General features: G+C 39.0%; 1 protein-coding gene across 4 annotated transcripts in view; it reads left to right on the top strand.

Moving 5' to 3' along the window:
- btbd11b (BTB (POZ) domain containing 11b) overlaps positions 1-19,413 on the top strand; it is a 66,635-nt gene extending 47,222 nt beyond the window's left edge. For 2 of the 4 annotated variants that reach the window (XM_084125025.1, XM_084125026.1), the window contains 15 exons: positions 869-1,073; positions 1,956-2,108; positions 2,388-2,553; positions 4,190-4,279; positions 6,489-6,590; positions 7,402-7,495; positions 7,597-7,732; positions 7,833-8,053; positions 9,200-9,378; positions 15,175-15,280; positions 16,466-16,568; positions 16,775-16,856; positions 17,000-17,068; positions 17,956-18,069; positions 18,186-19,413. In XM_084125025.1, coding sequence (XP_083981151.1) covers positions 869-1,073; positions 1,956-2,108; positions 2,388-2,553; positions 4,190-4,279; positions 6,489-6,590; positions 7,402-7,495; positions 7,597-7,732; positions 7,833-8,053; positions 9,200-9,378; positions 15,175-15,280; positions 16,466-16,568; positions 16,775-16,856; positions 17,000-17,068; positions 17,956-18,069; positions 18,186-18,395 — 2,030 coding nt within the window. In that variant the 3' untranslated portion in view covers positions 18,396-19,413. Of the gene's footprint in view, positions 1-868; positions 1,074-1,955; positions 2,109-2,387; positions 2,554-4,189; positions 4,280-6,488; positions 6,591-7,401; positions 7,496-7,596; positions 7,733-7,832; positions 8,054-9,199; positions 9,379-11,679; positions 11,911-15,174; positions 15,281-16,465; positions 16,569-16,774; positions 16,857-16,999; positions 17,069-17,955; positions 18,070-18,185 lie in introns of those variants that run through there. The other 2 variants (XM_084125027.1, XM_084125028.1) reach the window with 2 other exon arrangements.

The following is a 19,413-nucleotide window of genomic DNA, read 5'->3' as shown; positions in this document are numbered from 1 at the left end:
TATTTACACACGAGGGAAATCATTGTTGTGTCCATGAAGATGTGAAAAAATAGGCATAAATCTAGCTTACACATTTACCCAACTTTTTATACGCCTGTTTAACCGAAGCTAATTTGGGTGTGTTTCTCCCATCCCCATACAATGTCACTTCTCTGTGTTTTACGGCCCTGACGAGAACGTCAGTCTCCTCGGCTGTGAACCGCTCCTGGCGCGCGCCTGGCAAATCCGCCGTTATAATAGCAATCCGCCATGGAACAAGCGTGCCTGCTCTTAAAGGGAATGTGAGATGTCGCTCTGATTGGTTTATTTCACGTTACGCCCAAGCCACACCTATGAATAATGAAGCTACTTCAGACCAACCCATTTTAGATTTGCGTCGGGCGCAAGAGTCATTTATCCCGCCGGTATAATAGCAACAGCGCCCAAGACCCGCCCACAAAGTTACTTGCGTTTCGCGCTTGATACTTGCATTTCAGTTCGTTAAAATCGGGCCCTAAGTGTTTATAAGAATGCGATGTCATTAAAGAATATAGGCTATATGCAAATAGAATTTGATAGAATTTGTGAATTGAAATAAAGTAATTATATATAATATATTATTATGTAAATTAGTATTAGACTGATATATATGGTTCTGACGGGTATGGCAATGTTACATAACGGGTTTGGGTAATATTCATTTTGATGGACTGGCCAAGAATTTCATTACTGACAAACATGCTGCCGAGGACCTACAAACAGCTGACTAGCAGACAGTGATTGACGGAGTTGCTAATTTTTTTATGCTGTAACGTCAATGCGACGACAGTACTGTCCTTCACCATTTACATCATTCTCAGCAAACCAAAGGTCTCTTGTGCCCCGGCAGGTGATTTAGTGTCCAGAGCCATGCATCACCTCCAGCCTCTGAGCATAAAGAACCACAGCAACGGCACTCCGCTCCCTCAGAAGAGCAGCCTGATCCACTGGGAGCCCGAGGCTTTATATACGCTCTGCTACTTCATGCACTGCCCTCAGATGGAGTGGGAGAACCCCAACGTAGAGCCCTCCAAAGTCACCTTACAGACCGAGAGGTGAGGGGACTTCCACTGTACCTACTGTAGGCGTTGCAAAGTGTCTGGGTATTTTTGTTAGGGTGGTTTCTGATTGATGCATTCGCTCATGGTACTTACCTTAAGCCAAGTAGTCGTTTATTCAACTTGACATTATAATATGATGAAATGCAGAGGAGTATAAATGTGAAATACAGTGCAACAGACTGCAAGGCAAAGGTAATGCAATGAAACATTGCCACGTTATGAATAAATGCAGAGTAGATTAAACACTACCTGTATCTGCTGGAAAATGATAACGTCATTTTAAAAGATATTAAATAAGTGAACATTTATTGGTTTATTCATTTGGTAAATTTTTTAACTTGTTTGGTATAGAAATTCTCAGGATACATTGTGTTGATCAACTGCTTATAAGAAAATAAAACAAATCATTTTCATCTTCCAAGGTCATGAAAATGTCTGTTGCTAGTTGAGCTGCATAAATCAGTTGCTGTGATATTAAATCTAGCTTTTGTCTCTCTGAGATGTAGGTGTTTAAAGACCAGTGTTGTTATCAATAATTAAAACTAACTGGTAAGAAACATGTTTTGTTAATTGAAACATAGCTGAAATAAAATAAAATATAAATATTAAGTGAAAAACTAAACAATTTGAAATGTTGCCTTGGTTAATGAAATCAGTTTAAGTTGAAGTAGGCTACTAAAATTAATAACTGAAATAAAACTATTTGGAATTATAAAAAAAAAAAAGACAAAATCACTAAAATTTTTACTAAAATTAAAATGAAAGCTGGAAAAAGTAATAATTAAATTAATTCAAAATGTTAATCTATAAATAATGCTAAAATAACAAATATGTATTTGTTAGAGAACAGTAATCTCATTTTGTCTCCCCCTGCAGGCCGTTTCTAGTACTGCCTCCTCTGATGGAGTGGATCAGAGTGGCTTTGGCACACACAGAGCACCGCCGCAGCTTTTCAGTGGATAGCGATGATGTTCGGCAGGCGGCCAGACTCCTGCTGCCCGGGGTGGATTGTGAACCCCGCCAGCTGAAGTAAGCGTGATGCCATTAAATTAACATCCAGCTACCAGATATTGCTACCCATCATGAGTGAAATGGAAATGGCTCATAAACAGTCTGTACAGGGAAAACAAGCTTAGTCAACCTCACACACGCCCTTCATTGCACCATAACTGCTGCTTTATTGCTATTAAGCGGAGTGTTGTAATGAAAGATTCACACTTACGTGAATATTTAAATTGGAATGTGTGACTCAAGCTTTTTTGATGAGGGTTAAGACATCAGAAAGATGTTTGTGTGTGTGTGCCACAGGACGGATGACTGTTTCTGCGTGTCACGTAAGCTGGACGCTGCCTCCACCGAGGCTAAGTTCCTGCAGGACTTGGGCTTCCGCATGCTCAACTGCGGCCGCACTGACCTTGTCAACCAGGCCATCAACTTACTTGGGCCCGGTGGGATCAACAGTATGAGTGAACAGGTTAGAATGAGTATCACGTTTTCAATTCAGCACTAATGATAACAGACACGTTCATAAATACAAGTACAAAATCGCATCAAGTTTATTTTAAACAGTATGGTAGGGTAGGTGTTGTTGACTTCTTGATGACCACATTATTATGATTCGTCCATGTGGGAACACCTTCCTATAATATTCAAAACTTGAGATAAGTTTTTTTATTTTTTATTAATACTTTTATTCAGCAAGGACGTGATAAATTGATCAAAAGACGTTTGCATTGTTACAAAGCTTTTATATTTCATAAACTTTCTGCCCAACAAAGAATCCTGAAATAAATTGATCACAGTTTCCACAAAGATATTAAGCAGCACAACTGTTTTTAACATGAATAATAATAATAAATGTTCCTTGAGCACCAAATCAGCATATTAGAATAATTTCTGAAGGATAATGTGATGCTTAAGACTGAAGTAATGATGCTGAAAATGTACAATTTTCAAATATATTTCAAATTAAAAACAGTTACTTTAAATTGTAATAGTATTTCATAATGTTTACTGTACTTTTGATCAAATAAATGTTTCACCAATATTAAGTGTGACAATAAAAGACAATGAAAATCAATACATATTTCCTCAATTAAATAATTGGCTTTTTGGCTAATTGTTCAAATATTGTCTGGAAAATATTTTTACATTTTATATCAACTTTTTATTGAATTTATCTAAATTATTATTATTATTTTTTTACAAAACTATTTGCAGATTTGTTTTCTTTTAAAAACATTCTCTGTCGGTAGAATAAAATAATCATAATTCATCTCAATTTAATTAATGTAATTATCCAGCAGGAATTAAATAGTTAAATCAAAAATATATATATGTTGAATGTGAATGCAAAAAAAAAAAAAAAAAATGTTTAACATATTTCTTTAATATCCTAGATTTACATGTTGACCTTGACAGCCCTAAAACAATATAACAAAAAAAAAAAAAAAACATTTTGCAAACTGTCTCCTGGGGGTTTGAAAAACTGTGGTAAGTGTTGTGTGTTGTAATGGTCTTTGCCTGGTCTTATAACCTAAAGTTTGCAGATTCAGACTCCTGAAGCGGTTTGTCCATGAGGTAAAATCACCAGTAAAAATGCAGGTGCAACTCCAGGTGCAAAAATGTAAATGGATAAAAGCAACTAAATGTAGATAAATGTGTAAGCCAGAAGGTTGCAGACTTTAAGAGCTTGCACACATTACTATATTTTCCCTATATGGAAGCCCAGAAAGAAAAAGTATTTTGACGGTTGACTGTATTAATCAGAGCCAGCTTTTAGAAACATCCCAGTGCTCTTTCCATTACTGATTGCTTTGCTCCATTTTCGACCTCAGGGAGTGGAAACGTTTGCCATTACATTTGTTTCTTAGTTAGTTCACTTGTTATCTGATTTTCCAACTCTCGATTTGAGTAGCATTAAGCTTTTCCAGTAGATTAATTATCAGCACAAGAAGACTCTTTCAGTGTTTGAATTTCGTCCATATAAAATAGAGCAATGTATTTGAATGAATCCTGCATAACAATATGGTCAAGTTGCATTCTGTCATTACTCCACAATCAGAAGATACGTCTGGTGTATGCTCAGTGTGGTCTTCTGTGTTTTCCAGGGCATGACCCCTCTGATGTATGCGTGTGTCCGCGGTGACGAAGCCATGGTTCAGATGCTGCTAGATGCAGGAGCTGACATCAACAGTGAGGTTTGTGACTACATCTCTGCTGTGTTCTTATATACACATTATGTACACTCATCCTGCTCGTCATGTAGTTTCATTTGTAGTGTTTGTGTTTTCTGTGTTGTGGCACAACAGGAGAAAACTCAGACTTCTTTGCATGCCCATCAGGGATTCGTCAGGGTAGAGTTCTGCTTTTTGCTGGAAGTCACTGTCACTCTAGAATCTAGTACAGACAGATTTCTCAGTAATACACACACTGAGTATTTGTTTCTATTTCCAGCAACGTCTCAGAGATGTTTTTTTTAGCAGAAGTCATAGTTTTAGTCACCTGTAGCAGAGACATAATATTGTTTGCAGCTGTGTCATAAAAATGTGAAGAGTTTATTGACGTTTGCTATGAATCGGGTGCTGTTTTCCCTCTCGCAAAGCCTTACACCTTTAGAAACATCTCACAAGACTTTCGACTTGTTTGTATAGAAAATAAGGCAACATACTGATGTTATGAAGTTAACCTTCAATTTTTAAACTTAAGAATATATATATACATAAATTGACTCATTTGAATGGAAGATTATCTGACCATCTGTACAAAGGGGATCATGATCATGAATCAGTATCACAGTTTTGCTTAATGCTAGGGTCGGCAATTTCAGAGAGACTAGCAATAGCAAGCTAGCTTTGTAAGCATAGGATCCCACCCTCCCTGAGTGTCTCTGAAGCCACGCCTCCTTCAAAACACGTGAACACACACAGTCAGAGCAAAGTCTGCAAAGCGTCACGAAAGATGTCGTTAAATAAACTCATGTCTCAAAGCACATAACATTACAATAATAATGAACAGAGCTCTGACTTGTACCTCCTGACTGCTGCAGATTCATTTTGGTGTTGATTCGAACCGAATGCGATGATTGGACAAACATTTTGGTCCTGAGACTTATTGGTTGCTATCAGGATGTGAAGAGAGATTCAAAGAGTATAACAGTGTAACAGTTTATGAAAAACATTGCCTACCCCTAGCTTTAATTGATTAATGATCTAAAATAGTGTAGAATCGTAAATATTTCTTCTTCCTTGAACTTCTTAATTTTTTTATTTTTTTATTTGTCAAAATCCTAAAGCAAACATCAATGTTAATTTCCAAGTTTTAATTAACACAATCCCAGTTTTTTCTGACATTTGGACCTCACTATATAGACACTGCCTTTCAAATGCTCACCAAGGCTGCATTTATTTGATTAAAAATACAGTAAAAACCATAATATTGTGAAATAGTTTTAAGGCCCGTTCCCACCAATAATGATAACTATAACAATTACTATATTAGCGTCCGCACCAACGAATGATAACATTCTGTTTATTATAAGCACACACTACAGTTTTGTCGTTCATCAGCTGGAAAAACGTTCTGAAAGTAATTGCAATGATATCATTCCTCTTGTGTCATCATTATCATTATTGTTATGGTGTGGACTTTGCTGTTCTTTAAAATTGTAAACAATTTTTTAAAACTATACCTTTATCATCCTTGGTGAGAATGGGCCTTTATAATTTAAAATATCTTATAAACTATCTTTTTTTTGATAGTTTAATTTATTCCTGTGATAGGAAGGCAGAATTTTCAACATCCATTATTGATAATAATATTAATATTGACAATATTATTATTATTATTATTATTATTATTATCAATGTCTTCTGTTATCAGAAATCATTCTAATATGCTGACTTGGGGCTCAAGAAGCATTTCTTATTATTGTCAGTGTTAAAAAACAGTTGCTGCTTAATATTTATATGGAAACCATGATCATTTTTTCCAGGATTCTTTGATGAAAAGAAAGTTCTAAAGAAAAGCATTTATTTGAAATAGAATTATTTTGTAATGTTATAATTGTAACGTCTTTACTGTCACTTTTGATCAATATAATGCATCCATGCTGAAGAAAAGTATTAATTTCTTTTTAAAAAAAAAATCTTGCAGACCCCAAACTTTTGAATATATATATATATATATATGTGTGTGTGTGTGTGTGTGTGTGTGTGTGTGTGTGTGTATATACTGTATATGAATATGCTGTGCAGGCAGCTCCTATAAAGTGGCAAAAAGGTCAAAGCTCCTCTCCTATCTCCATATTTTCAGCTGAGCGCAGCGTCTCTGCGCTTTTCCCAGGACAGGTTTTTAAAGGTCTCCATCTCTCTCATTTGTGCCCTGCTCTGTCCCCTGTACCTCCCGTAGGTGCCAAACACAGTGCAAAAGTACCCCTCAGTCTTCCCAGAGACCCGGCAGGCTACACCTCTCACCTTCGCCATACTTCACCAGCACATCCCTGTGGTGCAGGTAGTGACCTCTCTCTCCCACCCGACCTTTCGGCAGATTTTTGAGCCAAACAACTGAGTCAGGATAAAATTCCTGTAGCGTATGCTTCAGTTTTCTCCTGAAAACCTTGTCTGCATGAATTGGAGTGCTTGGTGCTCTCTCATTTTATCATTAAATCATACAACCATTATGATTCATTATGTGTTTGCTTATTTCACTGTCATTGTCTCTTGGCTGAGCTAATGCCTCTTATTAAAGGGACAGTTCACCCAAAAATTCAAATTCTGTCATCAATTACTCAATCTTATGCCGTTCCAAACCTATAAGTCTTTTTACCTATAACACTGATGATTCAAAACATTCATAAAGAGATTGTAAAAGAAATCCATATGAATTGAGCGATTTAAGTCTTCCGAAGAGAAACGATCGCTTTATGATGAACAGATTTAATTTAGGTTTTTATACACATGTATAAAGTGCTCTGTGTAAGTTAACAGATCAATATTTATATGTGAATGAAAACCTTAATTAAACCAGTTTATTTTATAAAGCGATCGTGTCTCTACAGAAAACTAGGATTAAACTGTTCAATTCATATGGATTTCTTTAACGATCTCTTTATGAACACTTTGTACCGTCATAGATTTGGGTGAATAGACTTTCAAAAGAGGGACAGAAATTCTGTCATTGAAATTTCTTCATTTGTGTTCTGAAGGTTTGGAACGAAATGAGTAATTGATGACAGAATTTCCTTTTTTGAGTGAACTAACCCTTTAATCTCAGCGGAAAGTTGATACACTAGTTAAAACCTCTCTCTTTCCTTTTATCTCAGCTCCTGCTGGACGCTGGAGCTAACGTGGAGGGCTCTCTGCAGGACGGGATGGAGAACTACACCGAGACGCCTTTGCAGTTAGCTTCCGCTGCAGGTAAGAAAGCTCACACTGCAGACTGCGGACAACAGCGCCACTTCCTTCTCCAATTACTGAATTAGGCCACAAGAGAAGACTCAGCAGTTTGTTTGCTGTAGGAAACTTTGAGCTGGTCAGTCTGCTTTTGGAGAGAGGAGCAGACCCCATGGTCGGGACCATGTACCGCAACGGCATCTCCACCGCACCACAAGGGGACATGAACTCCTACAGCCTGGCTGCTGCGCATGGACACAGGTAACACGCACACACGCACCAGCCAAATACACACACACACACACACAGTCTCGTAATTTATTAATAAAACCTGCAAAATCGTATCATCCTCGTGCTGCAGGAACGTGTTCTGCAAGCTTCTGTCGCAGTCGGAAAAGGGGAAGGCGGATGTTCTATCTCTGCAGGAGATCTTGGCTGAGGGATCAGAGATGGAAGAGAGGAATTCCCTCAAGATTGAAGCATCCCGCACAGGGAAAGCCAAACTCAAAGCTCTAAGAGAGGCGATGTATCACAGCTCTGAACATGGTTATGTCGACATCACATTGGACATCAGAAGTCTAGGTCAGTGCTCTTATAGTATATACAGTAATAAAAGAATGGTATTACAATGAATTTGCAGAACTTAAGTTAGAATTTACACAGTGCTAATGCTTACAGTACATGTAGCTTAAGGTTATGAATAGCTTGTTAAGGTGTGCTATTGATTTACTAAACAATTAGACTATTTTGGACAAATAAAACTGGCACAATTTGCATGGACCTGCATTGAAGGAGGGACCCAAGTTATATCTGGACACCATAATATTTGGGCTTTTTTGGCTTGTGCCAAAATAATTTGCATAGGCAAGCACTACAGATATTTTATTAATAAAATGTAAAAATGTACATACAGTACACTCCCATTCAAAAGGTGTTGTGTTTTTTAAAAGAAGTTAATCATTTTATTAAGCAAGGGTGCATTAAATTGAACAAAAGTGACAATACAGAGACATTTGATATCTTACAAAAGATTTCTTTTTCAAATAAATACTGTTCATTTCTCATTAAAGAATCCAAAAAAAAAAAAAAAATTATTGTGGTTTCCTAAAAAATATTAAGCAGTACATATGTTTTCAACAATGATTATAATAAGAAATGCTTCTTCAGCACCAACTCAGCATACAGGTGAAACTTGAAATATTTGTGATAATGGCTTACAGCTTATGATAATTTTCAAAATGTGGGGGTTTTCATAAGCTGTAAGCCATAATCATCAAAATTATAACAAATAAAGGCTTGAAATATCTCACTTTGCATGTAATGAGTCTATATAATATATTAGTTTCACCTTTTGAGTTGAATTACTGAAATAAATTAACCTTTGCACGATATTCAAATTTTTCGAGTTTCACCTGTATTAGAATGATTTCCGAAGCATCATGTGACACTGAAGACTGATGCTGGAAATTTAGCTTTGACTTCACAGGAATAAATTATATTTTAAAATATATGAAAATAGAAAACAGTTATTTTAAATTGTGATAATATTTCACATTATTACCGTATTTTTGTAAATGCAGCCTTGATGAACATATTGAGACTTCTTTCAAAAATATTTCCAACCATAATTTTGCCATAAATCAAAGTCAACTCCACATTACTGAACGCATAACATTCCTACTTGTTAAAAATTAGAAAGGTGATTGTCATGTATTCTGTGTGTATCAGGCGTGCCTTGGACGCTGCACACTTGGCTGGAGTCCCTGCGAACTTGTTTCCTGCAGCACCGGCGGCCGCTGATCCAGGGTCTGCTGAAAGAGTTCAGCTCTATTGAAGAGGAGGAGTACACAGAGGAACTCATAACACACGGCCTCCCACTCATGTTCCAGATCCTGCGTGCCAGCAAGGTGAACTAACACACAAGCAAAACTTTCAAGCAAAAATTTCTACATTTGACCTCATATTTCTTCATCTTGCAACATGGTTATTATAGTTTTAAAATGTCACTACGTTTATTTATTTATTTTCTTTGTATTTTGGTTTTTAATTTCAGTTCACAGTATACACATAGTGGTTCATAAATACAGGTTAAACTCGAAAAATTTGAATATCATGCAAAAGTTCATTTATTTTTCAGTAATTCAACTTAAAAGGTGAAACTAATATTATATAGACTCATTGCATGCAAAGTGAGATATTTCAAGCCTTTATTTGATATAATTTTGATGATTATGGCTTACAGCTTATGAAAACCCCAAATTTTGAACATTTTCATAAGCTGTAAGCCATAATCATCAAAATTATAACAAATAAAGGCTTGAAATATCTCACTTTGCATGTAATGAGTCTATATAATATATAAATTTCACCTTTTAAGTTGAATTGCTGAAATAAATGAACTTTTGCACGATATTCTAATTTTTCGAGTTTCACCTGTAGTTTTTCATTCATTTCATTTTTGTTTGAGCCAATTATAACAACTAAACTAGATATACAGTGAGGAAAATAATTATTTGAACACCCTGCTATTTTGCAAGTTCTCCCACTTAGAAATCATGGAGGGGTCTGAAATTGTCATCGTAGGTGCATGTCCACTGTGAGAGACATAATCTAAAAAAAAAAATCCAGAAATCACAATGTATGATTTAACTATTTATTTGTATGATACAGCTGCAAATAAGTATTTGAACACCTGAGAAAATCAATGTTAATATTTGGTACAGTAGCCTTTGTTTGCAATTACAGAGGTCAAACGTTTCCTGTAGTTTTTCACCAGGTTTGCACACACTGCAGGAGGGATTTTGGCCCACTCCTCCACACAGATCTTCTCTAGATCAGTCAGGTTTCTGGGCTGTTGCTGAGAAACACGGAGTTTGAGCTCCCTCCAAAGATTCTCTATTGGGTTTAGGTCTGGAGACTGGCTAGGCCACGCCAGAACCTTGATATGCTTCTTACAGAGCCACTCCTTGGTTATCCTGGCTGTGTGCTTCGGGTCATTGTCATGTTGGAAGACCCAGCCTCGACCCATCTTCAATGCTCTAACTGAGGGAAGGAGGTTGTTCCCCAAAATCTCGCAATACATGACCCCGGTCATCCTCTCCTTAATACAGTGCAGTCGCCCTGTCCCATGTGCAGAAAAACACCCCCAAAGCATGATGCTACCACCCCCATGCTTCACAGTAGGGATGGTGTTCTTGGGATGGTACTCATCATTCTTCTTCCTCCAAACACGTTTAGTGGAATTATGACCAAAAAGTTCTATTTTGGTCTCATCTGACCACATGACTTTCTCCCATGACTCCTCTGGATCATCCAAATGGTCATTGGCAAACTTAAGACGGGCCTTGACATGTGCTGGTTTAAGCAGGGGAACCTTCCGTGCCATGCATGATTTCAAACCATGACGTCTTAGTGTATTACCAACAGTAACCTTGGAAACGGTGGTCCCAGCTTTTTCAGTCATTGACCAGCTCCTCCCGTGTAGTTCTGGGCTGATTTCTCACCTTTCTTAGGATCATTGAGACCCCACAAGGTGAGATCTTGCATGGAGCCTCAGTCCGAGGGAGATTGACAGTCATGTTTAGCTTCTTCCATTTTCTAATGATTGCTCCAACAGTGGACCTTTTTTCACCAAGCTGCTTGGCAATTTCCCCGTAGCCCTTTCCAGCCTTGTGGAGGTGTACAATTTTGTCTCTAGTGTCTTTGGACAGCTCTTTGGTCTTGGCCATGTTAGTAGTTGGATTCTTACTGATTGTATGGGGTGGACAGGTGTCTTTATGCAGCTAACGACCTCAAACAGGTGCATCTAATTTAGGATAATAAATGGAGTGGAGGTGGACATTTTAAAGACAGACTAACAGGTCTTTGAGGGTCAGAATTCTAGCTGATATACAGGTGTTCAAATACTTATTTGCAGCTGTATCATACAAATAAATAGTTAAAAAATCATATATTGTGATTTCTGGATTTTTTTTTTTAGATTATGTCTCTCACAGTGGACATGCACCTATGATGACAATTTCAGACCCCTCCATGATTTCCAAGTGGGAAAACTTGCAAAATAGCAGGGTGTTCAAATACTTATTTTCCTCACTGTATTCCATGTTTCACAGACTGCAGTGCTAATTTCTTTTTCTTTTTTTAAGTTATAGTTAATATTGCTGTCACATTTACCGTCTGTCATCGTTCTGTCTTCGTCTTCACTACAGTTCCCAGAATCCTCCTTGTTTCCACACCTGAACTCACTCCCTTCATTACCCACCTGTTCATCATCATTATCTGCATCACCTGTCTTGTGTTCATCTGTGTGTGTATTTAAGTTCCTGGTTTTCACTCTTCACTTGTCGGTCAATGTTTATGTTAGTGTTAACGTCAGTACTCTGAGCACACGCTCCCTGTTTCTTGTATTTGCTATATTTGAGAATTAAAACCTTTGATTCATCATCTTCGTGTTCGCCTCCTACATCTTCCACCCAAAACCTGACAGATTGACCGACCAAAGAATATTATGGAGGAGGACGCGTTTGATGCGTTTCTGTTTAATCAGAATGGGAGTTCATTGGAGGAATTTGTTGAAGTTTACCTGCATCTGCATCAGGATGTATACTGGGAGGAGGAATTTTTGAAGCAACGGTTCTGGAGAGGACTTGAAGATCCACTAGCCCAGGTACTGCTGCTCAAAGATTTAAATCTAACTTTTATTGAGTTTATGGACAGAGCTCTTTGGGTTTGTGGTTCCTCTCTCACCGTAACACCCGCCGATCCAGAGTCAGCCGATCCCGATCAAGCTGAGCCTGCACTTCACGCCAGTCCAGCCGAGCCCACACTTCACGCCAAATCTGCTGAGACCAAAGTAGTATGCGTCGTGCCCGCCGCCCCTGAGACTGTGAGTGTCATGCCCGCCGCGTCTGGGACAGCAAGCGTCATGCCTGCCAGGTCTGGGTCTCTTCACATCAGGCCTGACACCAGATCGGTTTTTCACAGACTACTATCGAGCCTGGCAGATCCTCCGCTGATGTCCATGCGATCTGCCAAGATGGCAGCTCCTCCAGAGTTTCGTCCAGCCATCGCCTGCCCGGTCCCGCCCAGCACAGAGCCTTCACCGCTGGTCCCGCCCAGCACAGAGCCTTCACCGCTGGTCCCGCCCAGCACAGAGCCTTCACCGCTGGTCCCGCCCAGCACAGAGCCTTCACCGCTGGTCCCGCCCAGCACAGAGCCTTCACCGCTGGTCCCGCCCAGCACAGAGCCTTCACCGCTGGTCCCGCCCAGCACAGAGCCTTCACCGCTGGTCCCGCCCAGCACAGAGCCTTCACCGCTGGTCCCGCCCAGCACAGAGCCTTCACCGCTGGTCCCGCCCAGCACAGAGCCTTCACCGCTGGTCCTGCCGCCCAGCACCGAGCCCTCATCGCTGCCCAGCACCGAGCCCTCTTCACGGTCCCTATCAGCCCAATCAGAGACTGTTTTTAGCCATCCTTCTCCTGTACCCAGGACTTTCCCCAAGTATTTTTTTGGGGGGGGCCATATGCCTCCGTCCTGGCCACTCGAGGGACCACAGCCACCCGAAGGGTCCTCACCGCCGGGGTCGCCTGAGGGGACATCACCGCCCTGGCCACCCGAAGGGTCCGCACCGCCCTGGCCACCCGAAGGGTCCGCACCGCCATGGCCACCCGAAGGGTCCGCACCGCCATGGCCACCCGAAGGGTCCGCACCGCCATGGCCACCCGAAGGGTCCGCACCGCCATGGCCACCCGAAGGGTCCGCACTGCCAGGGCCTTATCCTCAACCTGCACCGCCTTGGTCCTGTCTTCAACCTGCACCGCCTTGGTTCTGTCTTCTGTCTGCACCGTCGTGATTACCTCCTCCTCTGTCTGTCCTGCCACCATCCTGGAGTCCGTCCTTCTGAACCTGTTCCACCTTCCCGTCACGGACTCCAGGATGCCCACCCCCCCTCCCGTATGCTGCCTTCTTCGGCGCGGGACGCGCCTTGCGGGAGGGGGGAGTAATGTCACATTCACCGTCTGTCATCGTTCTGTCTTCGTCTTCACTACAGTTCCCAGAATCCTCCTTGTTTCCACACCTGAACTCACTCCCTTCATTACCCACCTGTTCATCATCATTATCTGCATCACCTGTCTTGTGTTCATCTGTGTGTGTATTTAAGTTCCTGGTTTTCACTCTTCACTTGTCGGTCAATGTTTATGTTAGTGTTAACGTCAGTACTCTGAGCACACGCTCCCTGTTGCTTGTATTTGCTATATTTGAGAATTAAAACCTTTGATTCATCTTCGTGTTCGCCTCCTACATCTTCCACCCAAAACCTGACAATTGCATTGAAGATTTATAGTTTTATTTTTATTTTAACTAATTAAATTCATTTTCACTCCCAGTTTTCATCTTCATAATTTTGCTCTGTTATGGTTAACTAAAACTACTGAAAATCATTCATTTAAATAAAGCAAAAATATATAAATATTAGAGGAAAAACGAAACAAAAACTTAAAAAATAAAAATGTAATATGTTGCCTTGTCAACTAACTGAAATAAAATAAGTTGAAGTTGAAGGACTAAAATTACTACAACTGATTTAAAAAATATATATTTAAAAAAACTAATAAAAATGACAATCACATAACAAAATTACTAAAAAAGTAAAAATAAAAATAAAATCCAATACAAAATATTAATTATTTAATGCCAAAATAACACTGATTTTGTTAACAATAATACCTTATTTGGCAGACACATTCATTCAGAGCATGTTGCACTTAAACTTTATCAGTATGTGAAATCCTTGGGAATCAAACCTGTGATTTTGGTGTTGCTAGTAGCTTGCCTGAGATATATGATTACTTCTCTCAGAATCTTTAGAGTCCAGAACCCTGGGGAACACATTGGTTCTTCAAAACAGGAAGTGAAGGCAGAAGCTCACATAATTTGAATTGGGCGTTCTATTGACGTCCTCCCACAGTGTTATGTAATAGTGAGTTTTGCTTTGAAACCTAGGGTGCTAAACAGAATCCTTAGACACTGACCATTATATCTACTTCACGTCAATATCTACTCCCTCTACAGCATATTAGACAGTACAGGAAGTAAAGATAAACGTGGACTTCCTTCCATTGGGGCAACAGTAGGTGTATGTGTGAGTGTGTTTGTCAAGGTTGATCTATGGTGGAGTCAAGGAACCTTCCTCTGAACCCTGCAGGGATGACTGACAGATTCCGCTCCCTGCTCAACCTTCACAAATAATGTGTGTCTGGTTGTTAGTACAAAGAGTGAGAGACCAAGAGAAGAAACTGCGGAGAGAGAGAGAGGAAATAGTGGTGCTGTGCTGACAGCAGGTGATTTGTAGAGACAGAAGCAGGCCGGGTGAGAGAAATGTCAAGTTGATGAGGAACCTTTAACAATCTTTCAGAGAAGCTGATCGCTCAAACTGCCGAGGGAGCGATCTGACAGGGATTTAAGCATCTTCCTGCACGCAACGCGCTCGTCTCACCTCTATAACAAAGTACCGATCCCAAAAAACACCATGCATTGATACTTCTCAATAACAGATGCTGTGATTTTGCTATGCAAGCTCACACATATACATGTTAACCCTTACATTTGCATTGCTAACACCCTCAAGCTAGTCGAAATGTTTTGTTTTCTAATGGGACTTGATGAGAGGGGTCTTACACTTTACTCTTTCCCATGGTTTGCAGAATGAAGTTATTAGTCAGCAGCTGGCTGTTTTATTTACTCAGTGCTACGGGCCGTATCCGATCCCCAAACTCACCGAGATCAAGAGGAAACAGACGTCAAGACTGGGTATGTAGCACCAGATATCAGGTTGTGCCGTGCTCTCTGTAAAATACAATCAACTGCAAGCTTTTTATGACCAGAACAAATGTATCTTTTTGAATTAAACTGAGCACTCTCTTTGTTAATAAAATGTCAAGTGAAAATGTCATTTGTGAGTGGTTCTGCCATTAGAAACATATTTTTAAATGCAAGTTGAAAGGATTGTTCACACAAAAATGAGAATTCTGTCATCATTTTCTCACCCTCATGTCATTCCATACCGTGTGACTTTATTTCTTGTGTGGAGCACAAAAGGAGGCATTCTAAAGGATGTATCGCAATTAAATACAGTTTTTATTTTAATTAATTTCCATCTGCATTATAATTTTGTTCAGTTTTGCTATGGTTAAAAAAAAAATGAAAACCAATAAAAGTAATTTCCGTTAATATGAATAAAACTGAAACAAAATATAAATATTAGATGAAAAACTTAAAAATGTTAAAAAATAGTTGCCTTGGCAAGCTGATATGAAAGGTTTCAGTTGAATTAAAAACTCAAATTAAAAGCTAATTAGAAAAAAATAATAATAACAATAGAAAAAATACATATATATATATATATATATATATAAATGGTAAAATAACATGTCCTGCAATTAAAAAAAGGGAGTGACGAACAGACCAAAACTGAAATTGTTCACTCAGCGAAATGAGCTGCAAGAGTCCGATTCACGGACAAATCATTGAGACCACTTTTGTGAACTGGATCAAACAATTAATTCAAAAGATCTGACTCAAGAGAACAATACATTCACAGAACAAACTTTACTCTTGCATATATTACAAGGAGATCTAGGGCTGATTTTCAGTAAATAGAGACTTAAATTTCAGTTTCTGGCCTCAGTAGACTCAATTCACTTTGTCTACTTTTGTGGTGCTTTTGCATCTTTAAAAGCTCCATTCCCCTTTCCCTATTCTTTGTAACTGGATGGAAAAAAACAACCAGAACTGTCTTGAAAGCATTCTCGTTTTATGTTCCACAGCAGAAAGAAAGTAATATAGGTTTGGAACATTGTGAGAACTGAGAAGTAAATTTCATTTTTGTTTGCACACTTTGAGCTCTATTGACACAGCAACTGTGGCGTGCTGTTGATTTCCACAGATGACAATTGTGATTAGTAAGAATGCATCTGTGATATGTTTGTGTGTCAGATCCTCATTTTCTAAACAACAAGGAGATGTCAGATGTGACCTTCCTGGTGGAGGGCAAGCCATTCTACGCTCACAAAGTTTTGCTCTTCACTGCCTCCAACAGGTCAGTTGATGTACTGCATCAAACTAAAAGGAATCACTGTATAATTGCATGCAGTGACGTTTAACTTGTGTTTTGTTGTTTGAATTACAATACCTTATTAATGACACAGATATGAGGCATAATAACAGCTTATTTTCCTTTATAGTTACTCTGTATAGAGTATGTTATGTTTATCATTGTTTTAACTTCTCCTTCTTATACCCAAGGTTTAAATTGCTTCTAGCAAACAGACCAGCTGCTGAGAACACCTGTATCGAAATCAGCCATGTCAAATACAATGTATTTCAGGTACAGTCTGGCTCCTACACTAATGCTCTGAAAAGTCTTGTTATTTTTTTTGTAACTTTTATTGAGAGTGAAAGCTCATTTTTATATTGTGGTCTGTTGCGTCTGACTGATGCATTCCCTTATACTGATGCTTTCCCTTATAGCTGGTGATGCAGTATCTGTACTTTGGTGGAACGGATTCACTTCACATCAGAAACACTGAGGTTATGGATGTAAGTATTATTAATTCCATTTCAGTCTTTATGTTATCTAGAATGTTTATATTTAAAGGTAGGGTAGGCAATTTTCGGAGAGGCTAGCAATAGCGAGCTAGCTTTGAAAGCATAGGATCCCACCCTCCCTTCAGAGCGTCCTTCAAAACACATTAACACGTACAACAGGGAGTAAACAAAAGTGTCACTTTTCAAGAGACGGCGTTAAACTACCTCATGTCTCAAAGTGCATAACATTACAATAATAATGAACATAAACAACTTACAGAGCTCTGTACCACCTGACTGCTGCGGATTCATTTCGGCATTGATAATTTTGACATTATAACGCATAAATTTGAGTCACAAACCACTCTGAGTATAACGTCACAGGTTTCCATCTTTTCCAAATTACAGTAGTTATGGCGTAAGCTTGTTGTTTTGGTTCAGGCTGGGTGACTGACATCTAACTCTGCATAGTAAAATCGGATTTTACTGTGTATAATATATGTACAGTGTTTAATATATTTTAAAATTTAATTGTATTCCTGTGATGGCAAAGTAAAATTTCAGCAGCTATTACTGCAGTTACTTGAGAATCATTATTACCAATGTTGAAACAGTTGTGCTGCTTAATATTTTTTAGTGGAAACCATGAATCTTTTTTTTCCTGGATTCTTTGATAAATGACAAATTCAAAAGAACAACATTTATTTTAAATAAAAATGTTTTGTAGCATTATAAATGTCTTGACTCTCACATTTAATGCATCCTTGCTGTCAATAAAACACAAAAAACACAAATTTTATACTTGTTTATTGGCATTTATGGTTATATCAGGCTAATATAAAATTAGCCTTATATTGAGGTTTATATTTTTATATTCTCAACTTCTCTCCGTTCCCCAGCTCCTCTCTGCATCTAAGTTCTTCCAGCTGGAGGCATTACAGAGACACTGTGAGATCATCTGCGCCAAGAACATCAACACCGAAACTTGTGTGGAGATCTACAACCATGCTAAAGTAATGGCAGTCTGTTTGTTACAATCTCACATTCTTAGATTTAATTTTCCAATCTGGCATGTATATGGAATATTCTTTACATTCTCAGTATTTTCTTTCCTCTGCTTCTCTGTTAGTTCCTGGAGGCGCCTGAGCTGTCGGCCTACATCGAGGGCTACTTTCTGAAGAACATGGCAGGTCTCATAGAGCTTGAGCCATTTAAACAGTTGCTCTATAACTCTCCGGTGGAGAACTGCTGCCCCGACGTGTTGCACGACCTGGAGAAGACGCTAGCCACGCGCATTCGCTCCATTCATCTGTCATCCTCAAAGGGATCCATCGTCTAAAACCTCCAGACCTCATCAAAGCATGCTGAGATCCTAACACGTGCACTTCCTCCAGGACTCTAGCAGTGCGATCTAAATGTGTTCATTCATGGGCAGTAGCAATGCACTCGTAGTTCTCCATCTAAGACGTGTGGTGATCTCTTCTCAACAGACTTGATCTGTGTTTTAGGTTACAGCCATAAAGGAAACAATGCCATTTTGCAAGTCGTCTGAAAATGGAATAACACTTGTGACAGATAATGGTTTTGTTAGATGCAGTACCTCTACTAACCTTGGAATATTAAAGCGGTATGAAGGAATACAGCAGCAAATGTGATGACCCAAAAAAGTGGCATTGTTATGATCGCTACAGCAAGCAGGTTCCACTTTCTGGTATACGACATCATGGCTTAGGGGTGCAAAGAGTTAGTCCTCTGGGATAGAAAACAACTCAATCATCGTCAGCACTGATTATAGATGTTACTAAATATGCTTCCTAGATTTGTATTTTCGAGCATTGAAATGATGCCTCTCAGTTGTACAGATATTGCTCTTATTATCAGCAACCATGTGTGTAAAATGTGGGCGGAGAATGTGGCTGCCAATGTAAATATCCGATCGAAATCTCTCACATGGAGCTGTTGATCTCCAGCTGTAAGTAGATGTATATAAAACGTCATCATCGTAAGACTTCCATCGAGAACTCACAATAATGTACAATAGAAGTGTTCTTGAAGTCTTGTTAACTGTTGTAAATGTAGATGAGCATGTAAGTATTTTCATGCTTGGGTTTTGTTGGTGTCGTCATGTCTTGCATTGACTTTACACTCTTACGTGTCACGTGTGTGTGCGGGGGTCTGTTTTGTCTGGGAAAATGAATTATTATCAGCATGGAGTTGCAGAATTGTAGCTGTGAATCCCCTGACTGAAACGACTGATTCAGAATGTGCCTGCAATACGTTCTGATGTGCTGTGTCTCTAATGACATTAGTCACTCGGTGACTAAATCAGTGTTCTTTATAAAGATTACTACAAAATA

This window comes from Abramis brama, assembly GCF_963993115.1.
Source record: "Abramis brama genome assembly, chromosome: 9".
Taxonomy (NCBI): domain Eukaryota; kingdom Metazoa; phylum Chordata; class Actinopteri; order Cypriniformes; family Leuciscidae; genus Abramis; species Abramis brama.
This window is presented reverse-complemented; position numbering and strand designations above follow the sequence as displayed.